Below are 22,109 nucleotides of genomic sequence, written 5' to 3' on the forward strand. Positions count from 1 at the left end.
TTATGGAATTACATTCCAAGCCATGTCTTCTTACAAAAGTATCATGAGCCTTGAAAAAGAACTGAATTCAGACATGAGTAGAAGCAGACTTGAGATGACTGTGGAGAATGGTACGGTAATCCAAGTCAGATCCTGAACCTGAGCAAAAGTGACAGGAGTCAGGGAATCCTCCACGAAGTGACATCATTAAAACAGGATTTAATGTACTTGATAAGAAAGTACAATTAATCCGTGCAATCCATCCCAAGATTTGAGATTTGTGTAACGCAGATGGAAACAAAACAGAAGCAATGTTATATGATTGAAGTTAAGATTTTGGTTCCTTTCTGTAGCTATTGCATGTTGGAAGAACCCACAAGGTGTTCTCATGACATCTACAAAATAGCTATCTGTAGGGAAGTAGGGGCAAAAAGGTCTAGTCTAAGAGTGCAGTCATCAACCTCAAGAGGGAAGATTAAAGCATAGCAAAGTGAACTGCAGAAAAACAGCTCAAGTATACTCATTTTAAGCATAATCCACCATTAGCGATTGAACAAAGCCACAAAACAAAATGAACCATGAGTTCATGAGAACTCCCTGTACCTCCTGTTCAGTTTAACTCAGCAGTCAAAAGTACTGTAAAAAGTCTATTTTTCAAAAAGAATAACATTACTGAGATATAAAGCCTAGATCTCAGGGCTGGAGAAATGGTTCAGCAGTGAAGACCACTGGCTGATATTCCAGAGGACCTAAAGTCTGGTTCCCAGCACACAAGTCACAACAGCTCACAACCTTCTCAAAGTCCGGTCCCAGTGGATCTGTTAACTTCTTCTGGCCACCTTAGGTACTGCATATACTGCCTGCATATGGTGCACAGAAGTACATTCTGATAAACATTCATACACATAAAATACAAACAAAATCTCAAAAAATTTAAATACCAAGATGTCTGTGAGATAGAGGATAGGCTGGTTTGTATAGCAAGTTCCAGGCCAGTTCAAGTTATATAATGAGAAAGGAAGGAAGGAAGGAAGGAAAGGAAGGGAGGGAGGGAGGGAGGGAGGGAGGGAGGAAGGGAGGAGGGCAGGAAGGAAGGCAGGTAGGGCGGAAGGAGGGAAGGCAGGCAGGGGGGAGGGAAGGAAGAAGGAAGGAGAAGGAAGGAGGGGGGGGGGGAGGGGGGGAGGGAGGGGAGGAGGGGCATCCTAAAATTGCTCAGTGATTAAGAGCACTAGCTGTTCTCCCAGAAGACCCAACTTCAGTTCTCACGATCTGTATCAGACAGCTTACATCTATCTGGAACTCCAACTTCCAAGAAATTCAAAGCCTTCTAATGGCCTCTGAGTACACTTGTACATGCACGTACGTACACATACACACATACACAAATTAAGAATATATAAAATAGGGGGTTGGGGATTTAGCTCAGTGGTAGAGCGCTTGCCTAGGAAGCGCAAGGCCCTGGGTTTGGTTCCCCAGCTCTGAAAAAAAGAACCAAAAAAAAAAAAAAGAATATATAAAATATTAAAAATGAAATAAACTAAAAACATGGGTATCATATCAGAGTTGGATTTCTTGTTTCTCATGAGAAATCAAAGATTAGATAGTGCTTGGGCCCATTTTTCCAACCTGACAACACTTGAACACTTGACTGAGCTGGCTGGTCAGTGTCCCTGGGTCTTTTTTTTGGGGGGTGGGGATGCTTTCTAGTCCACAACAGAGCTCACCACTTCCAATTCCTGTTGTTCCCCAACATAAGTGAAGTGTGCCAGTCGATGGCTGCTACTCTTTAGGCTGTATTTAACTAAACCCTAACTACTTCCCAGTTCCACCGTCTTCTTCACATGCAGTGTACAGACCACTTGCCACCTTTACATCACATCTCAGGTTTATGGAGTGAACTATGAACCGATTCTCGTACCATCCAGATTATGCTTCTCCAATTTTCCCCTGTTGATAGAATTTGGTTTTATAGGCAGGTGAACTAGGGTTTTGCTTATTTTTCTTTTTTGTACTTGATAAAATCTCTGTGTGCAGACTCCCTATTGCTACTGTAAGCAATTACTAAAGTTTACTGATATAAAAATAACACAAATTCCTACTGTGCTTCTGGAGGTCACAAGTTCAAGGTTAGCATCACTGAACAAAATCAAGGCATCTCCAGGCTGTGTTCCTTCTAGGGTCTCTAGCTAAGAATCTATTGCCTGAACAGTTTCAGTTTCTAGGGACAGTCCAACACCTCTGTGATTTATGACCTTGTAATGGTCTGTCATTTTATCTTTTCAATGCTTTCTCTATTTCCTTTCATTTTTTAAGATACTCAGGATGGAACCCAAGGCCTCTCACATGCCAGATAACATTTCTACTACAGAGTTACACCACAATTCCTCTCTCTTTGATAATGAAAACCCTCATCATGATACAAATCCTGCCTTGAAAATTTTGCATAGTCTTCCAATCTCAAGAATCTTTTATTATCAAAGTAGGATCTCATGTATCCCAAGTTCCCTTTGAATTTTGTGCCTCAAACTTCTGATCGTTCTGCCTCTACCACCCTAATACAAGTGTGTGCTAACACATCGAGTTCATGTTACTCCCGGATATAAATATGCATGCTTCACAGGCAGTCTACCACATCAAATGTAATCCTGGCCTCCTCAAGACTGTTCATCGCATTATAAAATTCCTTTAAACATGTCAGGGAGCCTATTCATCGGTTTGGGGGTCATAGACACATAGAGATTGATTATCCTGCTCACTACATTCAGATTAAATGGAGATGGAAACAGAACCTCATGTTAAGAAGTTAGCACAGGATTTTAGTAATGTTCACTGTTGGGGCTGGAGAGATGGCTCAGTGGTTAAGGGCACTGACCGTTCTTCCAGAGGTCCTGAGTTCAATTCCCAGCAACCACATGGTGGTTCATAACCATCTGTAATGGGATCCGATGCTCTCTTCTGGTGTGTCTGAAGACAGCTACAGTGTACTTACATATAAATAAATAAATAAATCTTTTTAAAAATAATAATAATTCACTGTGAACCTGAATCTCAGAATTAGCATTTAATAAGCAATGATGCTTCTACCCTTGCACATTAAGCCCTGAAAAAAATCCCTTAAAATATATCTGATTTATATGTAATTTTTGTTTAGGTGTTCATGTGTTAAAGAGTATATGTGCTAAGAATTTATGGTGCTTTCCTAGCATGCATGAGGTCTTGAGTTCCCTCCCCAGAGTCATAAAACAACAAAAACATAATCCAAAAAAGGAGGGTTTGGGAAAAGTCTTCATGTAAGGTTGTAGATTCAAATTTTTCAAGGACAATTTGCGAAGCACCTGCTCAGAGCTGATTAAGGCTATGGGGCTAAGCTTGAAAACTCAGTGTGCTTGTTTTGTGTGTGAACACAGAAGCTATAACTAACATGCCTGCTCTGAACTGCATGCTTCAATACTATGAAATGAATAATAAATTAGATGAACTGTTTGCCATAACTCACTTGTGTCGCTTGAGATATTACCCTCAAGCATCTCCTATGTTTGAGACTATCAAGGTAACATAATATCTTCAAAGAGAACTTCAGAATCATTCTACAATGAAAAGCACAGTAAGTATAAATCTGTGACAAAAAAGAGACTGCTCTTCGACATTTCTCTCCTTCCACACTATATTGAAAAACTCCGAAGAAGCCTTCACTATTCTAATCCGCAGGAATTATTTTGTACTGGAAAGGCATTTGGAATTGGTGTTTAGAATATTAATTAGAAACGCTTCTCAAATGAGGGGAGGTAATTGAAAAATGCCCCCTCAGAGTAACTGAGGTAGTCATAAAATTAGGTTGATTTTTTTTTTAATATTTTGTTTACTATTTAATATTTATGCACATGCTAATATACATATTAAAGCCCAAAAGGACGAAATGCATCCCCTGAACTGGGCATACAGATGGTTTGAACTCAGTGAACTCAGGCTGCTCTGGAAGAGCAGAAAGTGCTGTCAAGTGCCGAGCACTCTTTCTAGTTCCTAATTTATGACTATTTATAATCAGGGTTTATTATTGATTTAATATTACATTCTTCATTTACTTACCTTGGATTATCCCATTCAGTTCTCTTTTGGAAAACTTAGATGTCATTTAAAGGTTGATGATTTTTATAAGTATCTCAGATTGAATGTTAAAACTCCCAGGTTGTGCTAGGTGTAATGGCCCATGCCTGTAATGCTAGCATTCAGGAGATGATCCTGGGCTAACATTCTAGGTCAGCTTGAACAGCTATGTCAAAAACAACCAGTTGCTCTACGAGTCAAGTTTTTGTTGTGGTTTCTGTTTGTTGGTTTATCGACGGGTTTCTTTTTAGATAAGGCCTTCCTGTGTCACTCCTACCTAGCCCAGAACTTGCTAAGTAGACCAAGTGAACTCAAATTCACACAACTAACTGCTTGTCTCTGCCAATTGTGTACTGGGATTAAAGGTGTACAATTCCATGTCCAGTAAAACCCGCATTTTAAAGAAGTGAAACAAATGATTTTTCACAAAATAAATCTGTAGGCTATAACTGCTGAGTGAAAATATTATATATCTGAACATGGGGCAATATGGTTAATATGTTATATATATTATATCTATATGTAATATGCTTATATATAATGTTATATCATTGATATAATCAACTAATATATTGATATGTTATATACACATATTATTATAGATATCATAAATCATACATATTATATAACATAATATATTGCTACTGTATATATACTGCTGTAATACAGTAATATATATATATATGTATTCCTAATACCAACACTTGGGAGAAAGAGACAGGCAGGTGAATCTCTATTTGATATCAATCTAATCTACACAGGAAGCTCCAGGACAGCTAGCATTAGGAAGAAAGACCCTGCCTCAAAAAACAAACAAACAAAAATAGCATTATAAAATGATATAATAAATAATATTATGTATGATATATACTATATATTATGATATATAGTATATCCTTTCTGTACTTGATATGAGAATCTAGATGGACAAAATTTAAACTGGTAGGGCATATAGTTTAAGATTAATTTGTCCATATTTATATATATGGGCATATATATATAATTTTATCTAGCATTTTAACAAAAAATTAAACAGCAAATTGTAAAAGATATACAGAGCAGAACAATCACAGACCCCTGAGCTGTGATGTTTCAGTTTAGGAATACAGCATTTCCAAATGCTTTAAGAGTATCTAATCTATATGGTTATATAAACATGAAAAGGCACAATTTCTACTTTCTACAAAATTAAATTCTACATTCTAAATCCATACATTCTTTTTAAGAACTTGCCAAAACAACAAAGAGAAGTAGTCCTGCATCAGTCTTAATTTGTTTCCTTTTTAGAAAAACAAAAGAAAGAAAAAACTGAGAAGATTCAGCACCTGGTCTGCATTTCTTACAAACATTTTTATCTTTTGAGGTTCCAACATATGACTTCATTCATTAAATTCACATATTTGTAACAGGAACATGTTGCCCACTGCCACTGTCATGTGTCCAACCACTGCTAACAGCCCCAACACAGCTGTCTTATACAACATTCCCTGTTTCTTCAAGAAAACAGACCGAAAACCTATTCTCTACTATCTTTCCCTCCTAGAGAACAAACAGTTTCTGGCCTTGATTCACACCAATCTCAGAACTGCCCAAGTACATGGTCTTTCAGTGAAGCATAAACTTGATACTCTATTTAACTACTAAAGCCCTAAAAGTAAAGTTATTAAATATTCTTCTACTTTTAGGGAGGCAATTCACTCATCCTATGAAATTGTTAACTTTTTCTTTTTATTTAATCATATGGGTATTTTGCCTGCATGAATGTCTGTGTACCACGTTCATGCCTGTTGTCTGCAAAGGATAGAAGAGGGCATAGGATTTCCCAGAACTGGAATTACAAATGGTTGTGAGGTGCCCTATAGGTGCTAAAATCCAAACCCAGTTGTATTCTGGAAGAGCAGCCAGTGGTCGTAATCATTGAACCATCTCTCCAGCCTCTCTACTTCTATTTCTTTGGACATGTTCAAACTGTGTTACATAACATAAAGTATTGTTTACTTACTATTTTTTAAAAAAGCAGTTTCAATCCCTATAACATTTATCTTTTAACCTTTGATGCAAAGAAAGATAATATTCAGGACCCTGAAAAGCTTTACCACGTCTAGGTTTGTACACATACTATTCAATTTGGCCTTCCTACTTCTGGATCACTCTAGGTATTATCCCTTCTTCCAGATGGACAAAGTAATGCCTGGTGGGTAAACAGTGGTACTAAGGCTCATATATACCATAAATAGCTTCTTATGGACACTTAACCTTTCATATATGTACAGATTTACTCTTTGCAATTGAGAAATGAAATCATCTGACTCAATAAAATGAGACCAGCAACAATTTTTGAAGTTACGAAAAACAATTTAGCATTATGTAGCCCATGAAATGGAAAATGATATAATCTAATATCATGACTGAAAATGAGGTCATGGGACAACCCCATGACCTAGAGCTCCAGAGACGAGTTTTCTATGGTAAGAGTCACTTCTGCTACTTCTCTCACCCTACTATCATCCCCACTCTTCAAGAGTATAGAACATGAGTTACTTCAAGTGTTGCCAAGTAACTTGCCAAAAGTACTGGGGAGCAGGACGGTCCCATACAATACCCCTTCCTTGCGGTTTGTTCATTTTATCACATGTATCACTTTTAATCCCCTCCTCGTCACTCAGCTAATCATTCAATTTCCACCAGATAATCAGTTTAATCCTCTCCTGAAATTTCACATTCAACTAGACCATCTTGTTCACTCCACTATAACCTCCGGAATCAGGCCACATCCAAAAATCCTTCCCAATTATTAAGCCATTTTATCACTAACTGGAGGGCCCAAATTTTTTACTTTAGTCAAGCAAAGCAAACTTTCCTACCACTGTACCTCTAGGCCTCAAAATCAATCCAATCAATTGCATTTTAAGATACCTGTTCCTACTCCTCCATTGTTGGTGGGATTGCAGACTGGTACAACCATTCTGGAAATCAGTCTGGAGGTTCCTCAGAAAATTGGACATTGCACTACCTGAGGATCCAGCTATACCTCTCTTGGCCATATACCCAAAAGATGCCCCAATGTATAACAAAGACAATGTATAACAAGACACATGCTCCACTATGTTCATAGCAGCCTTATTTATAATAGCTAGAAGCTGGAAAGAACCCAGATGCCCTTCAACAGAGGAATGGATACAAAAAATGTGGTACATCTACACAATGGAATATTACTCAGCTATCAAAAACAATGACTTTATGAAATTCGTAGGCAACTGGATGGAACTGGAAAATATCATCCTGAGCGAGGTAACCCAACCACAGAAAAACACACATGGTATGCACTCATTGATAAGTGGCTATTAGCCCAAATGCTTGAATTACCCTAGATGCACAGAACACATGAAACTCAAGAAGGATGACCAAAATGCGAATGCTTCACTCCTTTAAAAGGGGAACAAGAATACCCTTGGCAGGGAATAGGAAGGCAAAGTTTAGAACAGAGGCAGAAGGAACACCCATTCAGAGCCTGCCCCACATGTGGCCCATACATATACAGCCACCAAACTAGATAAGATGAAGCAAAGAAGTGCAGGCTGACAGGAACCGGATGTATATCTCTCCTGAGAGACACACCCAGAATACAGCAAATACATAGGCAAATGCCAGCAGCAAACCACTGAACTGAGAACAGGACCCCAGTTGAAGGAATCAGAGAAAGGACTAGAAGAGCTTGAAGGGGCTCGAGACCCCATATGAACAACAATGCCAACCAACCAGAGCTTCCAGGACTAAGCCACTACCCAAAGATTATACATGGACTGACCCTGGGCTCCAACTGCATAGGTAGCATTGAATATCCTAGTAAGAGCACTGGTGGAAGGGGAAGACCTTGGTCCTACCAAGACTGAACCCCCAGTGAACGTGATTGTTGGGGGGAGGGGGGTAATGGGGGGAGGAGGGGGAGGGGAACACCCATAGAGAAGGGGAGGGGGAGGGGTTAGGGGGATGTTGGCCTGGAAACCAGGAAGGGGAATAACAATTGAAATGTAAATAAGAAATACTCGAGTTAATAAAGATGGAAAAAAGATATATATATATATATAAAAGATATATATATATATACATATATATATATAGTGTGTGTGTGTGTGTGTGAGAGAGAGAGAGAGAGAGAGAGAGAGAGAGATACCTGTTCCTGGGGACCACTTAACGTAATTCATTTGACAGAAATAAAAATAATAGGAAGAATCAGGGAAACTTAACAGAAACACATGTAGTGATTTAGGTGCAAACAAACACATCTTCCGTGGAAAACCTTCCCCACTTCTAGCTTGAAGTTCTTTTGAAATACATATTTACAAATATTCTTTACCTCTCTGCTCTACTGAGAGTGTCTTTGGCCAGTAGTCATTACGGATTTACCATTGACATTGCTGTAATAGTGATGCTCCACCTATTCAATGGATACCTATGTGCTGTGTTTATGTGCATCTTAGAGCATGTATACATAATACTAAGCTTAGAACTTAAAAATGTATGTGCAGAAAAGAATCATAAACTTTCCAAAAGGTGAAGTAAGGCACCTTTGATAATAAAACTGCTAATGTCAGTTCCATACAACATTTCAAAAATAAATACACAGACATTTTACATGCATCATAAATTGTCAAATATCTGAAGCTATTATTCTCATAGCATAAAATCATGTGTAGGGATGGATACAAAACCTTATCAAAATAAATATAATTTTAAAAGAGCATTCTATGCTAAAACACTTATTAGAAAACTCATTCACTCCAATCCCTAACGCGGCGCTGCATCAATAACAATGCAGTTCTTTACTTTCCTTGTCCTGAGCTGGAGTTTAATTTATTTTTTTTATAAGTAATTTTGGCCCTTTTCGTTTTTTGTGTATGTTACCTGAATAGTTGAACAGGCAAGTTTGTATCTTAAGCCATCACAACAATAACACTGTTTGTTTGTTTGTTTGTTTGTTTGTTTGTTTTTCTTAAGGTGACATTTAGCGACTTGTGGTTGACCAGTTTGTTCTTAAATTAGCTAGGGTTATTCCAATGTTTCCCTAAAACAAATTGGAAGATCGTATTAGAAATTTTATGAGTAATTTAGAATATTAATGGATGAATGAATGAAGAAAATATAAGTAGGAAAGTTTCTGGAAAGTAACTGAAGGAGGAACTTGAAAATTTTAGCTTATGCTGGCAAACAAGTTACTTTCCTGTCCCATAAAACACTAGTCTATAGGCTAGAGTTTTGCTCCCTGAGATTTCCTATCATTACAGATGTTTAAATGTTTCCACTTTTAAAGTGACAGCTACGCAGGGCTCCTTTTTCAAGTGCTGATGAAATCACCTCTAAAGCCTTGTCTAAAAACACGTAAATCCTTCTGTTCGATATTCTTTTAACTGGTGATTTAAAGCCATGCAGGTGAACAATTCCTAATTGCTCATACACTCTTTAAACAAATAATATGACCAACAACACTCTCTGATAAACTTGATGACATTGAGATTTTAAATGTCTACCTCCTCCACTTCCTTAAATTACCCTAGACCAGTATCACAGTAATCACATCAATGCAATTCAGGAAAATCCACGACTCCATTCTCCCCATCCTCAAAAGCCCCAGTCAGCAGTTTGTGCTGTAGCACCACGCTGCAGCATCCCTGCACTTGAACTTGGGAATAGGCTTTCCAGGACTGCAGGCAGAGCCCTTACCGCATTCCTTCTGAACCTCATCTTGCCTCTCGGGGGATTTGCTTCTGCCATCTCGCCTATACACAATTACACTCTTCTTTTCCGATTGTCAACGCAACATTGATGAAATATGAGCTGCTTCTTGGGTGGGATTTAAAACCGGCAGCCAAAAATCTCTATCAAACAAAGCTACGGCTGCTTCCATTACCACCACCGCGGCAGAGCTGCAAAAAAATCCACTATCCCTGATTAGTCAGCTGACAGATCCTTCCCTGCTGCTCATTGTAATTCAGAGTTAACACAGTCCCCTAACTACTTAACCTGATAGAACCTGGTGGATTAGCTAGTGCTGGACTATTCAAGAAGATCAGGCACATCCTAAGAGTGGAGGGAGAGAGAAAAAAAAACCACTCTCCTCCTTAGGAACTGTCTAAATGGGACCGGCTTGCCTCTGCGTAGTTAGATTTTTTAAGGTGGAATGCTAAGATTCTTTGTGAAGGTAGTACTCGCTGATATCTTGTCCTCTTGTCCTGCCCTGGCTGAGACTTAAACTTCGATTCTGTATTGTTTTACTATATTCTATTCTGATCTAAGCATTGAGAAAGGTTATAGTTTGTGAAGTTGACTCCTGATAATAATCTAGAAAGGACAGAATATGCATGCAAACTTTTTAAGATGGAGAAGATTCTCCCTCAAATTAACCTTCCCCCCAAAATAGCTAAAAAGAGAGCATTTTAAATGTTCTTACAACAAAAAATGATAAATGTTTAAATGTGATAGTCACATCACTACACAATGTATATGTGTGTGAAAGTACATTTTGCACATACTACTTTTTTTTTTTTTTTGTGGTTTTTTTTTTTTTGGTTCTTTTTTTCGACTGAACCTTGCACTTCCTAGGCAAGCGCTCTACCACTGAGCCAAATCCCCAACCCCCTTTTTTTTTTTGAGACTAGTTTTTCTCTATGCATCCCTGGCTTTCCTGGAACTCTCTCTGTATGTGAGGCTGGCTACAACCTCAGATTGGCCTGCTTCCTATGGGCTAGGATTAAAGATATATACCACCTGACATGGCCACAATTATTTTTAATACTTTTATTTTATGCAAATATGGGAGCCTGAGCATATCTCTGTATATCACATGCATGCAGTAGCCCACAGAAGTTAGGAGAGAGGTAAAATACACAGGACCTGGAGATCGAGATGTTTGTGAGCAGCCATGTGAGTACTGGGAACTGAACCTGCTAGGTTATCCTGAAGAGCAGCCAGTGCTCTTAACTGTTGAATCATCTCTTCAGCCTAATACAGACAATTATTATGTGTCGGTCAGCAATAACTTCAAATGTCTTCTCTTATTAATTATGAAGCCTAACCTACCTACATTCTTTTATTTGGGAAAGCTGTGAGGTAACATCTTCAATTGAACTATATAGTGATCTTACTAAAAATAACAGACTACATGAGGTTGTAAGTCAGTGGTAGCAATATATAGCTCTAGGTTCCATCTCTAGGAGCAGAAAAAAAGTGGCAAGTGTTAAAGTAATAGACCACAAACAGCCCATGTTACACAATGTTTACCTTTACCAGAAGTTCTTTTTGCATTTTAAAGTTATTCATTTATTTATGTTTGTTTCATTGTGTGAGTACATGTGTCTGTTGTGGGGCGGGGTGCATGCATTTCACAGCACATGTGTGTAGGTCAGAGGACAACTAGGAGAAGTCGGTTCTCCCCTCCTCCATGGTCACCACAAGTTTACAGAATGAGAAATTTACCTCATGAGATCAGATTCAATATCATTTTTTAAAAAATATAGATTTAGATTTTTACAATATGTTCTAATCACAGTTCAATATTCATCATCATCCTATTGATAGTCATCTTTACTTCAAACATGGCCAGTAGCCAGCGGCTGGCTGAGACACAATTAGTGTGTATGATATCAGCACCCATGCCAGGAGGTTCACAACCACATACTCCGGTTCCAAGGGACCCAACATCTTCTGAATTCTTTGAACATTAACACTTACATGTGCATGTAACCATATATAAACATACATACATATGTACATATATAATTTTAAATGAAATAAATCTTTTAAAAGAAATAAGATAAAAATATTAAGAAACATCTAACCAACTGTATAAGTCAGGGTTCGCTAGTCACAGAACATATGGAATGTCTTTCTATATTGAGGGAATTTATTGTTATGACTTGCAGTCTATACTCCAACTAACCCAACAATGGGCAGCTGTGAATGGCAAATCCAAGACTCTAATAATCGCTCAGTGCTATAAGGCTAGTTCTTTGAGCTGGTCTTCTGCAGAAGTAGATTTCAACAGATGTGCTGGCAAGTAAATGCAAGCAGAAGAAGAGCAAATCTTCCTTCTTCCAATGTCCTTATGTAGGTCTCTAGCAGGTGTGGCCCAAATTAAAGGCACCACACCTGGATCTGGGACTTGTTTTGTACCACAAATCTCCTTGCCTTAGTCTTCTGGGATTAAAGGTGTGTACTACCTAGCCACTGTGCCTCAAAATTTCCATGCCAAGATCCAGGTCAGAAACTTGTGCTTTTCAGCCTTAAGATATGGATCACAGGTGAGCCTTCCAATTGTGGACTGTAGTTCCTTTCAGATATAGTCAAGGTGACAACCAGGATTCCAGAGACTTTTTCTTTGGTTTTGTATGACCGTGGTGGTTTGAAGGAGTATGTCCCCCATAAGCTCATGTATTTGGACACTTGGTGAGGACAGTTGGTGGCATTGTTTGGGGAGATTTAGTAAGTATGGCCTTGTCGGGGGAAGTATGTCACAGGAGGCAAGCTTAGAGAGTTTCGAGATTCTCATCATTTCCAAATGCTCTCTCTTCTTGCTTACAGTTCAGGATGTGAGTTCTTGCCATCCTTTTCCAACCACCATGCTTGCCTCTGTGTCTCAGGGTTCCCTGTCATAGTGGGCTCTTATCCCTCTGGAACCATAGCCCCAAATAAACTTCCTTCTAGAAATTGTTTTGGTCAAAGGCTTTTATCACAGCAGCAGAAAATAATTAATACACTGAGTGTAAGTATGTGTCTGTTCACACACCCAAGCGCATGCGCAGAAGCCAGAAAAAAAGGGCTGAGTGGACTGCTCTATCACTTTCTGCTTTGCTCTATTGAGACAGATTCTATCATAAACAAGAGCTAGGCTACCAGCCAGCAAAGCGACTATATAGCCTAGAATCATGAGCTTTCCCCAGTTTGATGCTTTCCCCAAAAAGTTTGATCATAGCAACAGAAAAGAAAATTAAGATGCACTATTTATATACCTTTCATAAACAATAATAGAAAACCACTACTAAAAGGTCCCCCAAAAAAGACTAATTCATGGGCTGGAGAGACGACTCAATGGTTAAGAGCACTGACTGTTCTTCCAGAGGTCCTGAGTTCAATTCCCAGTAACCACATGGTGACTCACAACCATCTGTAATGGGATCTCATGCCCTCTTCTGGTGTGCATGAAGACAGTGACAGTGTACTTATATATAATAAATGAATAAATCTTTAAAAAAAAAAGACTAATTCATGATGAATATGAAACAGATGGCCTTAATTTGCTATTACATCTGGCTCTATTGTTAGTATATTTTTTATGTTTATCAACAAATAATATAGCAAAAAATGTACTGACGTAGAACTTCAATAACCTCAGTGTTTGTGTCATGTCTTTGCTCTAGTGGGAGTGGTCTTAATCAGCCATCTCCGTTTTCTAAAGATCCCATAAAATGTATGTCTTCCTCTGAAAGCTGTACAGAACATTACATAGTCTTTGTTTACTTAGAAACGGAACCATCAGTTACTCATTCATGCCCACTAGGATTTAGATTGGGAGGGAGGTCTTTACTTAAGATCACAACCTGTTGTCTCCATCAATATAAAATAATACATACTTCCAAAAGCCATTATATGTGCGTGTATATATATGTATATACAACTATGAAGTGCATGGTACTTACTGAGATTTTCTGGAGGGAAATTTTGAGGGAAGACCATGTATCCATTCTTCGATCCAGAATAATAGTAAATCGGGAGTCAGATCCACTTTGTCTATAGGAGATGAAATAATTTTTATTAGTAACAATCCTTCTCTGTTATGTGTCTTTGTTTATGATTATGTATTTTACAGATGATCTTTAACTAAAGACAAGTTTAGATTTGGAAGTGCTACCTTAGCCAGGAGTACTGTTATACTTTAATCTCAGCATTCCCTGAGGCTGAGGCAGGTTAATCTCTGTGAGTTTGAGGTCAGCCTGGCTACAGAATGAGTTCCGGGACAGCCAGAGCTGTATAGTGAAAGCCTTCTCATAATAAACCAAAAAGAAAAAACCTGCTATGTTTAAAAATTATTTTAAGGGCTGGAAAGACGACTCAATGGTTAAGAGCACTGACTGCTCTTCCAGAGGTCCTGGAGTTCAATTCCCAGCAACCACACGGTGGCTCACAACCATCTGTAAGAAGATCTGATGCCCTCTTCTGGTGTGTCTGAAGACAGCTACAGTGTACTTATAGATAATAAATGAATAAATCTTTAAAAAAAAAAAAAGAATGCTAGGCATAGTGGCACATACGCCTCTAATCCCAGCACTTGGTAGGTAAAGGCAGGTGGATCTCTGAATTTGAGGCCAGCCTCATCTACAGAATGAGTTCTAGGACAGCCAGGGCGACAAAGAAAAACTCTGTAAATATGTATGTATGTATGTATGTATGTATATTTATATATATACATATATTGTTATATATATTTATATACTGTTATATATATATATGTACACACGCATACACACACACAAACCATACTCTTCCTATTTATTATTTAAACTTTGTTTTTCAGTACTAACGTCTTTTAAGTGAGGTGGCTAGACAGATGGTTCAGTGGTTAAGAGTACTTACTCCTCTTGCAGAATTCCTGAGTTTGGTTCCCAGCACCTTCATCAAGTTGCTCACAACCACCTGTAATTCCTGTTCCAAGGGATTCATTGCCCTTTTGTGGCTTCCACATGTACACATACAAACACAGCATTCACTCACACGAAAACACACAGATACAGATAAACAAAATAAAAGTACACAAAATGAAATAACTGGATAAAGATGGGTTAGGATAACAGATTTGAAATCTTGACATCATGGTGATGAGAAAACTCAACAATTAGTGTCTTTCATAACATCAAGCTTAATCTCATAGAGCAATTATCAATGATTTTTTTCATTCACTTGAAAAATATATAGTTAAATATATTGTTTTACAATGCAGGCTGCTCTTTACATTTGAGAGAAGGCAATTTCATGGATAACATAACTTAGATTTGCCCTAAAAATACTTTAAGTTTCTATAGGTACACTATAAATTTATTCTTCTAGAACTTGATTTTTGTTCATAAGACTCTTCAAATAAATTATGTTCTCTATTTTGGGGGTTAATAAATGGAAACTTCTTTCTTTAAAAATTTATCTTGACTGGACATGGTGATATACAGCCCTTTAATCCCAGTACTCTGGAAGCAGAAATAGGCAAATATCTTTATGAAGCCAGTCTGGTCTGCATAGGAAAGTCTAGGCTACCTAGCTAGGGCCACAAAGTATGACCCTGTCTTAAATAAACAGATAGATAGATAGATAGATAGATAGATAGATAGATAGATAGATAGATAGATAGATAGATAGATAGATGGATAGATGGATAGATAGATTAGATTCAACATAAATATGGTATCTAAAGTGTGTGTGTGTGTGTGTGTGTGTGTGTGTGTGTGTGTGTGTGTGTGTAAGAGGGCATTGGATGCCTTCCTCTGTCATTTCTACCTCTTCTTTTGAGATGAGGTCTTTTCCCTAAACTTGAAGCTCTAATTTTCTTGGCTAAGCTGAAAACTGAAAAGCCAAAGATTCTCCTGGCTCCCACTCCTCATCGCTGCGGTTACAGGTGCATGAGAGATCCCTGGCTTACTGGATGGATGCTGGAATCTTATAAATGGTCTGACTGGTCATGCTTGCATTCTTAGTGCTGAGAACTCCTCTCAGCTCCTCCAAAGGAGGCTTCTAAGTGTTCCATTTTAGCACACAGTGATGCCAACTGATTTTAGTATCAGTTTATCCTGCCTGGTAGCTCCCAACACTGCTGCTGATATAGTCTTTATATGTAATCCTTGGACAAAAGGAAAAATGGGTTTCTTCACTCTTGACTTAGTAAAGGTATCGTTTTATATATGAGTGTTATACTTTGTGAGGACCAGCGCTTCTAAAGTGCTATGTATGTTTATACAGATACTCAGTATATTCATATATATTCTCCTTAATATATTTTACAGTATATTTTTAAATATATTCATAAATAAGTAGTTGGCAGCCTCCTCTTACAGTTATTTACTTTAGGTGAACTTATTATTCATGATAACAATAACTATATAAACAGGCAAGCTAGTTCCCTGTTTAACCTTCAAGTGTATTTTTGATATAAAACAAAATTTTAGAATGTAATGGAATACCACATACCTTGCAATAGATGTCAAGTAATTGAGCACTTTTGCAATGACTTCCTCTGGTATGCATCTGAAGTTACAGTTTTCTGGAAACGTAATGATCCAAGCATTGTCCCTTCCCCGGCCACCTAAAATAAAACAAGTCAACCAAATTAGCAATTTGTGTGATAAAAACATAATATTTTCATATTTAAAGAGGGTAACTAGAGTCTGTTTCGGGTAACCAAGAGTTTTATGAGAATCACAATTTCTATATAAATCAAAACAACAAGTAAAATCTAGCACAGTGGTTCCAGAGAGAGAGAGAGAGAGAGAGAGAGAGAGAGAGAGATTAAAAAAAAAAACTTTTTTTTCATCTTTATTAACTTGAGTATTTCTTATTTACATTTGAGTGTTATTCCCTTTCCAGTTTCGGCCAACATCCCAGCCCTCCCCCTCCCCACCCTCCCCCATTACCGCCTCCCCCAACAATCACGTTCACTGGGGGGTTCAGTCTTAGCAGGGACCAAGGGCTTCCCTTCCACTGGTGCAGAAGAAACTTTTATGTAATACGCATAATAAATATGGCTGAAGAAACAGATGACCTGCCAAGCCAGACAATCAAAGAAGATTACGGAAGTACTGTGTGCTAGGGCTATAATCCTAAATTCCAACTGAGAAGCTGACAGTGGAAAACTTCATAAAACTGAGCACAAGGAGTCAAGATTAGCAGGAAAGGAAATACAGTAGTATAAATGATCTGAATGTTAGAATTAAAATTCAAAAATCAGGGCTTAGCTAGCAAAGTACTTTCCATACAAGTGTGAAGTATGGTGCTAGGGCATCCAGAACCCAAATAAATACAGCAGCATGTGCTAGAGCTGGGAAAGTGGAGAGACACAGAAATCTACCCTGTTATCTTGCAAACTAGACTGTAGAACAAGGAATTTTACTAGACACAAAAAAGTTCAGGAGAGCTGGATATAGTGTTGCATGCCTTTAATCCCAGTACTCGGGAGGCAGAAGCTGGCAGATTTCCATGACTTTGAGGCCAGCCTGTTCTTCATAGAGAGTTCCAGGAAAGGCAGAGGAACACAATGAGACCCTGTCTCAAAAACAACCAAAACAAAAAGAGAGGTGGGGTGGGGAGAAAAAAAACATTCAGGGGGCTGGAGAAAATGACTCCCAGCAGTTACAAGCACTTGTGTTCTTTCAGAGGACCCAGAGTCAAATCCAGCACTCACATGGTGGCTCACAGTCATCTATACCTCCAGTTACAGGGTATTTGACATCCTTTTCTTCCCTCCATAAGTACCAAGTATGCACATGGTGAATACACACACACACACACACACACACACACACATACACACACACACACACACACACACAAAACATTCGTCTAAAATATATTTTAGCAAAGTCCATTTGAGGGACTGGGGAGATGGTTTCACAGTTGGCAGTGCTCTGGCAGAGGGACTGACCAAGTTCAGTTCTCATCACATGTCATGTGGCTCACAAGCACCTGGAACTTCAGTTCCAAGGGTTCCTACACCTCTTCTGGCCTCTGCAGGTACCTACATTAATGCGCACCACCAAACAATTTCTTAAAAGTAAAATAAGTACTTTTCAAGTTCATTAGATAATGGTCAAGTTGCCAACCTAGCAAGGGGCCATAACCCTAATGCTTATGTGCCTAATACTAGAGTTACAAGCATATGAGATAAAGTGATGGTAGAGAGATCTTGCCACATCCAGCCCTTGTGTGTGTGTGTGTGTGTGTGTGTGTGTGTGAGAGAGAGAGAGAGAGAGAGAGAGAGAGAGAGAGAGAGAATATGTGTCTGTGCTTCTGTCTGTCTTCTGTCTCTCCATCTTTCTCTGCCTCTCTCTATCTTTCTCTGTCTGTCTTTCTGCCTTTCTGTGTCTTTGTCTTTGTCTGTCTTTTTGTCTCTGTCTCTCTGTCTCTTTGTTTCTTCTTCGGTCTCTGTCTGTGTCTCTGTCTGTCTCTGTTTGTGTATCTATCTATCTGTCTGTCTGAGTGGCCCAGGGTACTTTGGGATTACACATTATCTGTCTTCCCCTGCTTTATGCCTTGGAGATCTTACTTGCATCCCTCTTTGCTTTTCTTTCTTTTTCTTTCATTTTTCTTTCATTCCTTTTTTCAGTACTGGATTAGGGCTGAACCCAGTCTCAGCTCCAACTCTACCCTATTCTTATGCTTTACTCCAGGGCACCATTATCAATAAAAAAAGATTAGGAGAAATATGGATCAGCATTAAAAGAGTACTGTCAGCTCTTGTAGAAGACCCTGGGCTGAGTCTCAGTACCTGTGTAGCAGTTCAAAACAATCTGCAGGTCCAGTTCCGGGGGCTCTGATGCCTTCCTGAACAGGCACCTCATGCATATGGCATACTGACATATATGTAGACCAAAACACACCGACATATATGTAGACCAAAACACACATACACATAAAAATAGTAAGTACAAAAGGAGAAAGGGATGGGTGTGGTAGAATAAAACTTTAATCTCAGGCACTTGGGAGGCAGAGGCAGACGGTTCTCTATGAAAGTAAGGCCAACCTTGTTTACAGATCAATTTACAGACCTGCCACGGTGGCATAATGAAACTCTGTTTATGAATAAATGAGCATACAAATAAATCTAGCCCACACCCTTCTAAGACAAATGTTTCCCCCCACTGTAGGTGTCCAAAGACAAATGCACAAGAGTATTATGGTTGCTCTTAATTCCATATTAAAACTGATAAAAATGTCCTTAATTATCCTTAGTGTTTTCTTGCTTAGTAACAAGATCCACAATATAGAAATGATTATTAAAACATTTTATGACGTAATGTATGTGTGTTTATATATGTTATACATGGATATGGATAGCAAGCTATTTATGTCTCAAATGAACTCTGCTTACGAGTTTATACCTTTATCTGCCCTTAAGGACATGATAAAGTTTGCTTACCAGACAGGAAGGCAATGTCTTGCATTAGGAAATGATTGATATCCTTTAACTGGAGGAGCAGCCCAGTTTCTATGATAAACAGAGAAGAAACAACATCAATGTCAAAAGTATAGCTAGAACCATACAGAAATCCTCACTCTGCCCGAAAGAATTCTGGGGCCCTTAACAGATCTGTGTGTAGAGACACCTCAAGCATAGTCTTCTCTTTCAGCCCTCACCTAGAGGGAGAAATGCCCTGTTTTTATGCCATCACTGGGTATATAGAACGAATGACCTACTTTTCAAAACATATGTCTAGAACAAAATCTACTCTCACTCATCAGAAAACAAAGAACAAGTACAAATAGCCCCAGTTTCTTTGAAGAGTAGTCATACACACATGGCAGCATACTGTCTTCCACTTCTCACAATGACTTTCATTTCGCAGAACTTTATCAGCATATTACAAAGCACATTTAGGATTTTTATAAAAAAAAAATCTCTTGGGCTCTTAAAACACCCCATGGTAGATATTATTATCTCTAAGTTGGGAAGATTTGTAGTACAATGGCTCATCAAATGTTTCTAATTTAGGAAGACCTGGATTCAAATCCAGTTTACTGCACTTAGTAGCTGTAGAGACGTGGACATGCCAGTCACATAGAATCATTGAGGCTGAGTTTCCTCATCTGTAACCTGGACATCATAAGACCTACCTTATGCTATTGTCATGTGAAATCGCTCACATAACAGTAAATAGCTAATGAACAGTGGTATTTTAAGTCACTGTCCCTGTATTATTTCATGTTTTAGTTGCCCTAGATCTTAAATGATAGCTTGCAATGTTGAAATCTACCAAACGCGACAGGGATCAAAACTAAAAGTCCATTATCTGCCTCCACTCCATGAACAAGGATAACTTTTTAAGAGAAAGTAGGTCATTGAACTAGGGTATTTTGGACTGCTGTTTTAATGCCTGTGGTTTTACATCTCTTGTTAAAGCCATAGTTTGCACTTGCTCTCTAATACAAAGTATCTTCAAAGTCCTCCTATTTCGTGGTGTCAGGCTGATGACAAACCCTTCCTAAGGCCTCTCAAATAGTCTCCTATACATGTGCTCATCAGGAACAAGCCTGCTCAAAGATATTAAGACAAAGCTGTAGAATATCATATCTTACAGAATGACCTACTCACTTAGAAACAGTAGTTAACTGGTTTATTTATTTTCATAAATACAAGTCATTAAAAACATGGCTGGAACCTCACAAAATGGCCTTGACAACCTGAGTTTGGTCCCTGTGCCCCTGTAAGTTGCAAGTTCTCTTCTGACATATGAACCACACACAAAATAAACACAGAAACATGTGATCAGAACATAAAAATTAAGTCTTAAAATTGTCTTGTAACCACACACACACACATTTATGGAAGTTTAGATTCCTGGTATATCCCAGTCCAAGGCACACACATTAGCATATGAAATAATTTCTTCAACATCATGGTGCCCAACTGTAAAATGTCTATAACAGTCAAAACTGGGTCACACGCTGACATTTTTAGATGCCGAGATACGGTTGAAGGATCATAGAACAAAAAGACTAGATTTTTTTCATGTACTTCCAAAGGTAGTAATGGTCTAAGGTTTAAATAAAAGTGTACTAGAAGCAACCTTGAAAACACATGCTCATAATCCCAGCACTTGGGAGGTAGAGGCAGGTAGGTCTCCTGAGTTCAAAGCCAGCCTGGCCAGTGGTTAGGGACACTGTCTTAAAACAAACAGCATTAGAACATAGAGAGTTCCCTATTTAAAAAAAAAAAAAAAAAAAAAAAAAAACTATTTCGGGTTGGGGATTTGGCTCAGTGGAAGAGCGCTTGCCTAGTAAGCGCAAGGCCCTGGGGTTCGGTCCCCAGCTCTGAAAAAAAGAAAAGAAAAAAAAAACCTATTTCTCTCCTTATTTGAATAGCAAGAATATTTATTAAAATAAATTGATGAATTCTATGTCAGATGGCAAACTAGAAATAATACATTGCAGGCTGAATCTTGCAGAACTATAAAAATTATTACTCCACACTTCAGACATCCATATACCTTGTGCAGAAAGCAAAGGGCTATGGACTGGCAATAGGAAGAACAAGGTTTCATTTTCTCTCTGCCACTGAGTTGCTCTGTAATCACTTCAGGCACCCTTTCCCTCATTAATACAGCAGATACTTTCTAAGGTACCTACATTCCAGGAAAGCCAACAACATGGAAAATCACATTCATAAGGAAAATATACTTTTGATTTTTGAGACATAAAATGCCTCCCACAACCATCTCATTAAAATAGCATTGCCACACTAATGACAAAGGATGAAATGAGGGTTAAAAGAGATGCTACCACTTTCAGAAATAGTCTAGATTAACAACTGACAAGAGAGAGGAAACTAACAAAGAAAGGCAACAGAAGACAGAGGGCTGCCACTGAGCATCCACAGAGAACAAGGTGAGACTGTAGCTGAAAACAAGGAAGCAGAGAACACTAGCTTCTTCGATTCCGAGAAAGCAATCAGGGTGAGCTGCAGCTAGTTTGGTCTCTGAGACTCTTGCATTTCCATACAGATTTCCTTCTGTGATACAAAAATGAAAATAAGGATGATTCATATTTCTCTTGCAGACTCCTTAAAGTCAATAATTTCAAAGTATAAGAAGTAGAAAGGTAGGGAGATGCAGTTCAATTGGTAGCATGCTCGAAGCCCAGGGATCCATCCCAGCAACATATAAAGCACAAAACTTGCCATATATTTCTGATCTCACCCAGGACTCACTCAGGTGGAAGACCCAGGAGGATAGAGAAAATTTGAGGTCATACTTGAGTACATCAAGTTTAAGACCACC

At 38.5% G+C, this 22,109-nt stretch overlaps 1 protein-coding gene across 1 annotated transcript in view; it reads right to left on the minus strand.

Moving 5' to 3' along the window:
- The window catches only part of Mcf2 (MCF.2 cell line derived transforming sequence), a 90,921-nt gene that overhangs the window by 53,411 nt on the left and 15,401 nt on the right, over nucleotides 1-22,109 (minus strand). The window contains 3 exon segments of the mRNA XM_032889498.1: nucleotides 13,776-13,866; nucleotides 16,309-16,423; nucleotides 19,253-19,342. Of these exon segments, the coding sequence (XP_032745389.1) occupies nucleotides 13,776-13,866; nucleotides 16,309-16,423; nucleotides 19,253-19,342 (296 nt within the window).

This window comes from Rattus rattus, chromosome X (assembly GCF_011064425.1).
Source record: "Rattus rattus isolate New Zealand chromosome X, Rrattus_CSIRO_v1, whole genome shotgun sequence".
In the NCBI taxonomy this organism is placed as follows: domain Eukaryota; kingdom Metazoa; phylum Chordata; class Mammalia; order Rodentia; family Muridae; genus Rattus; species Rattus rattus.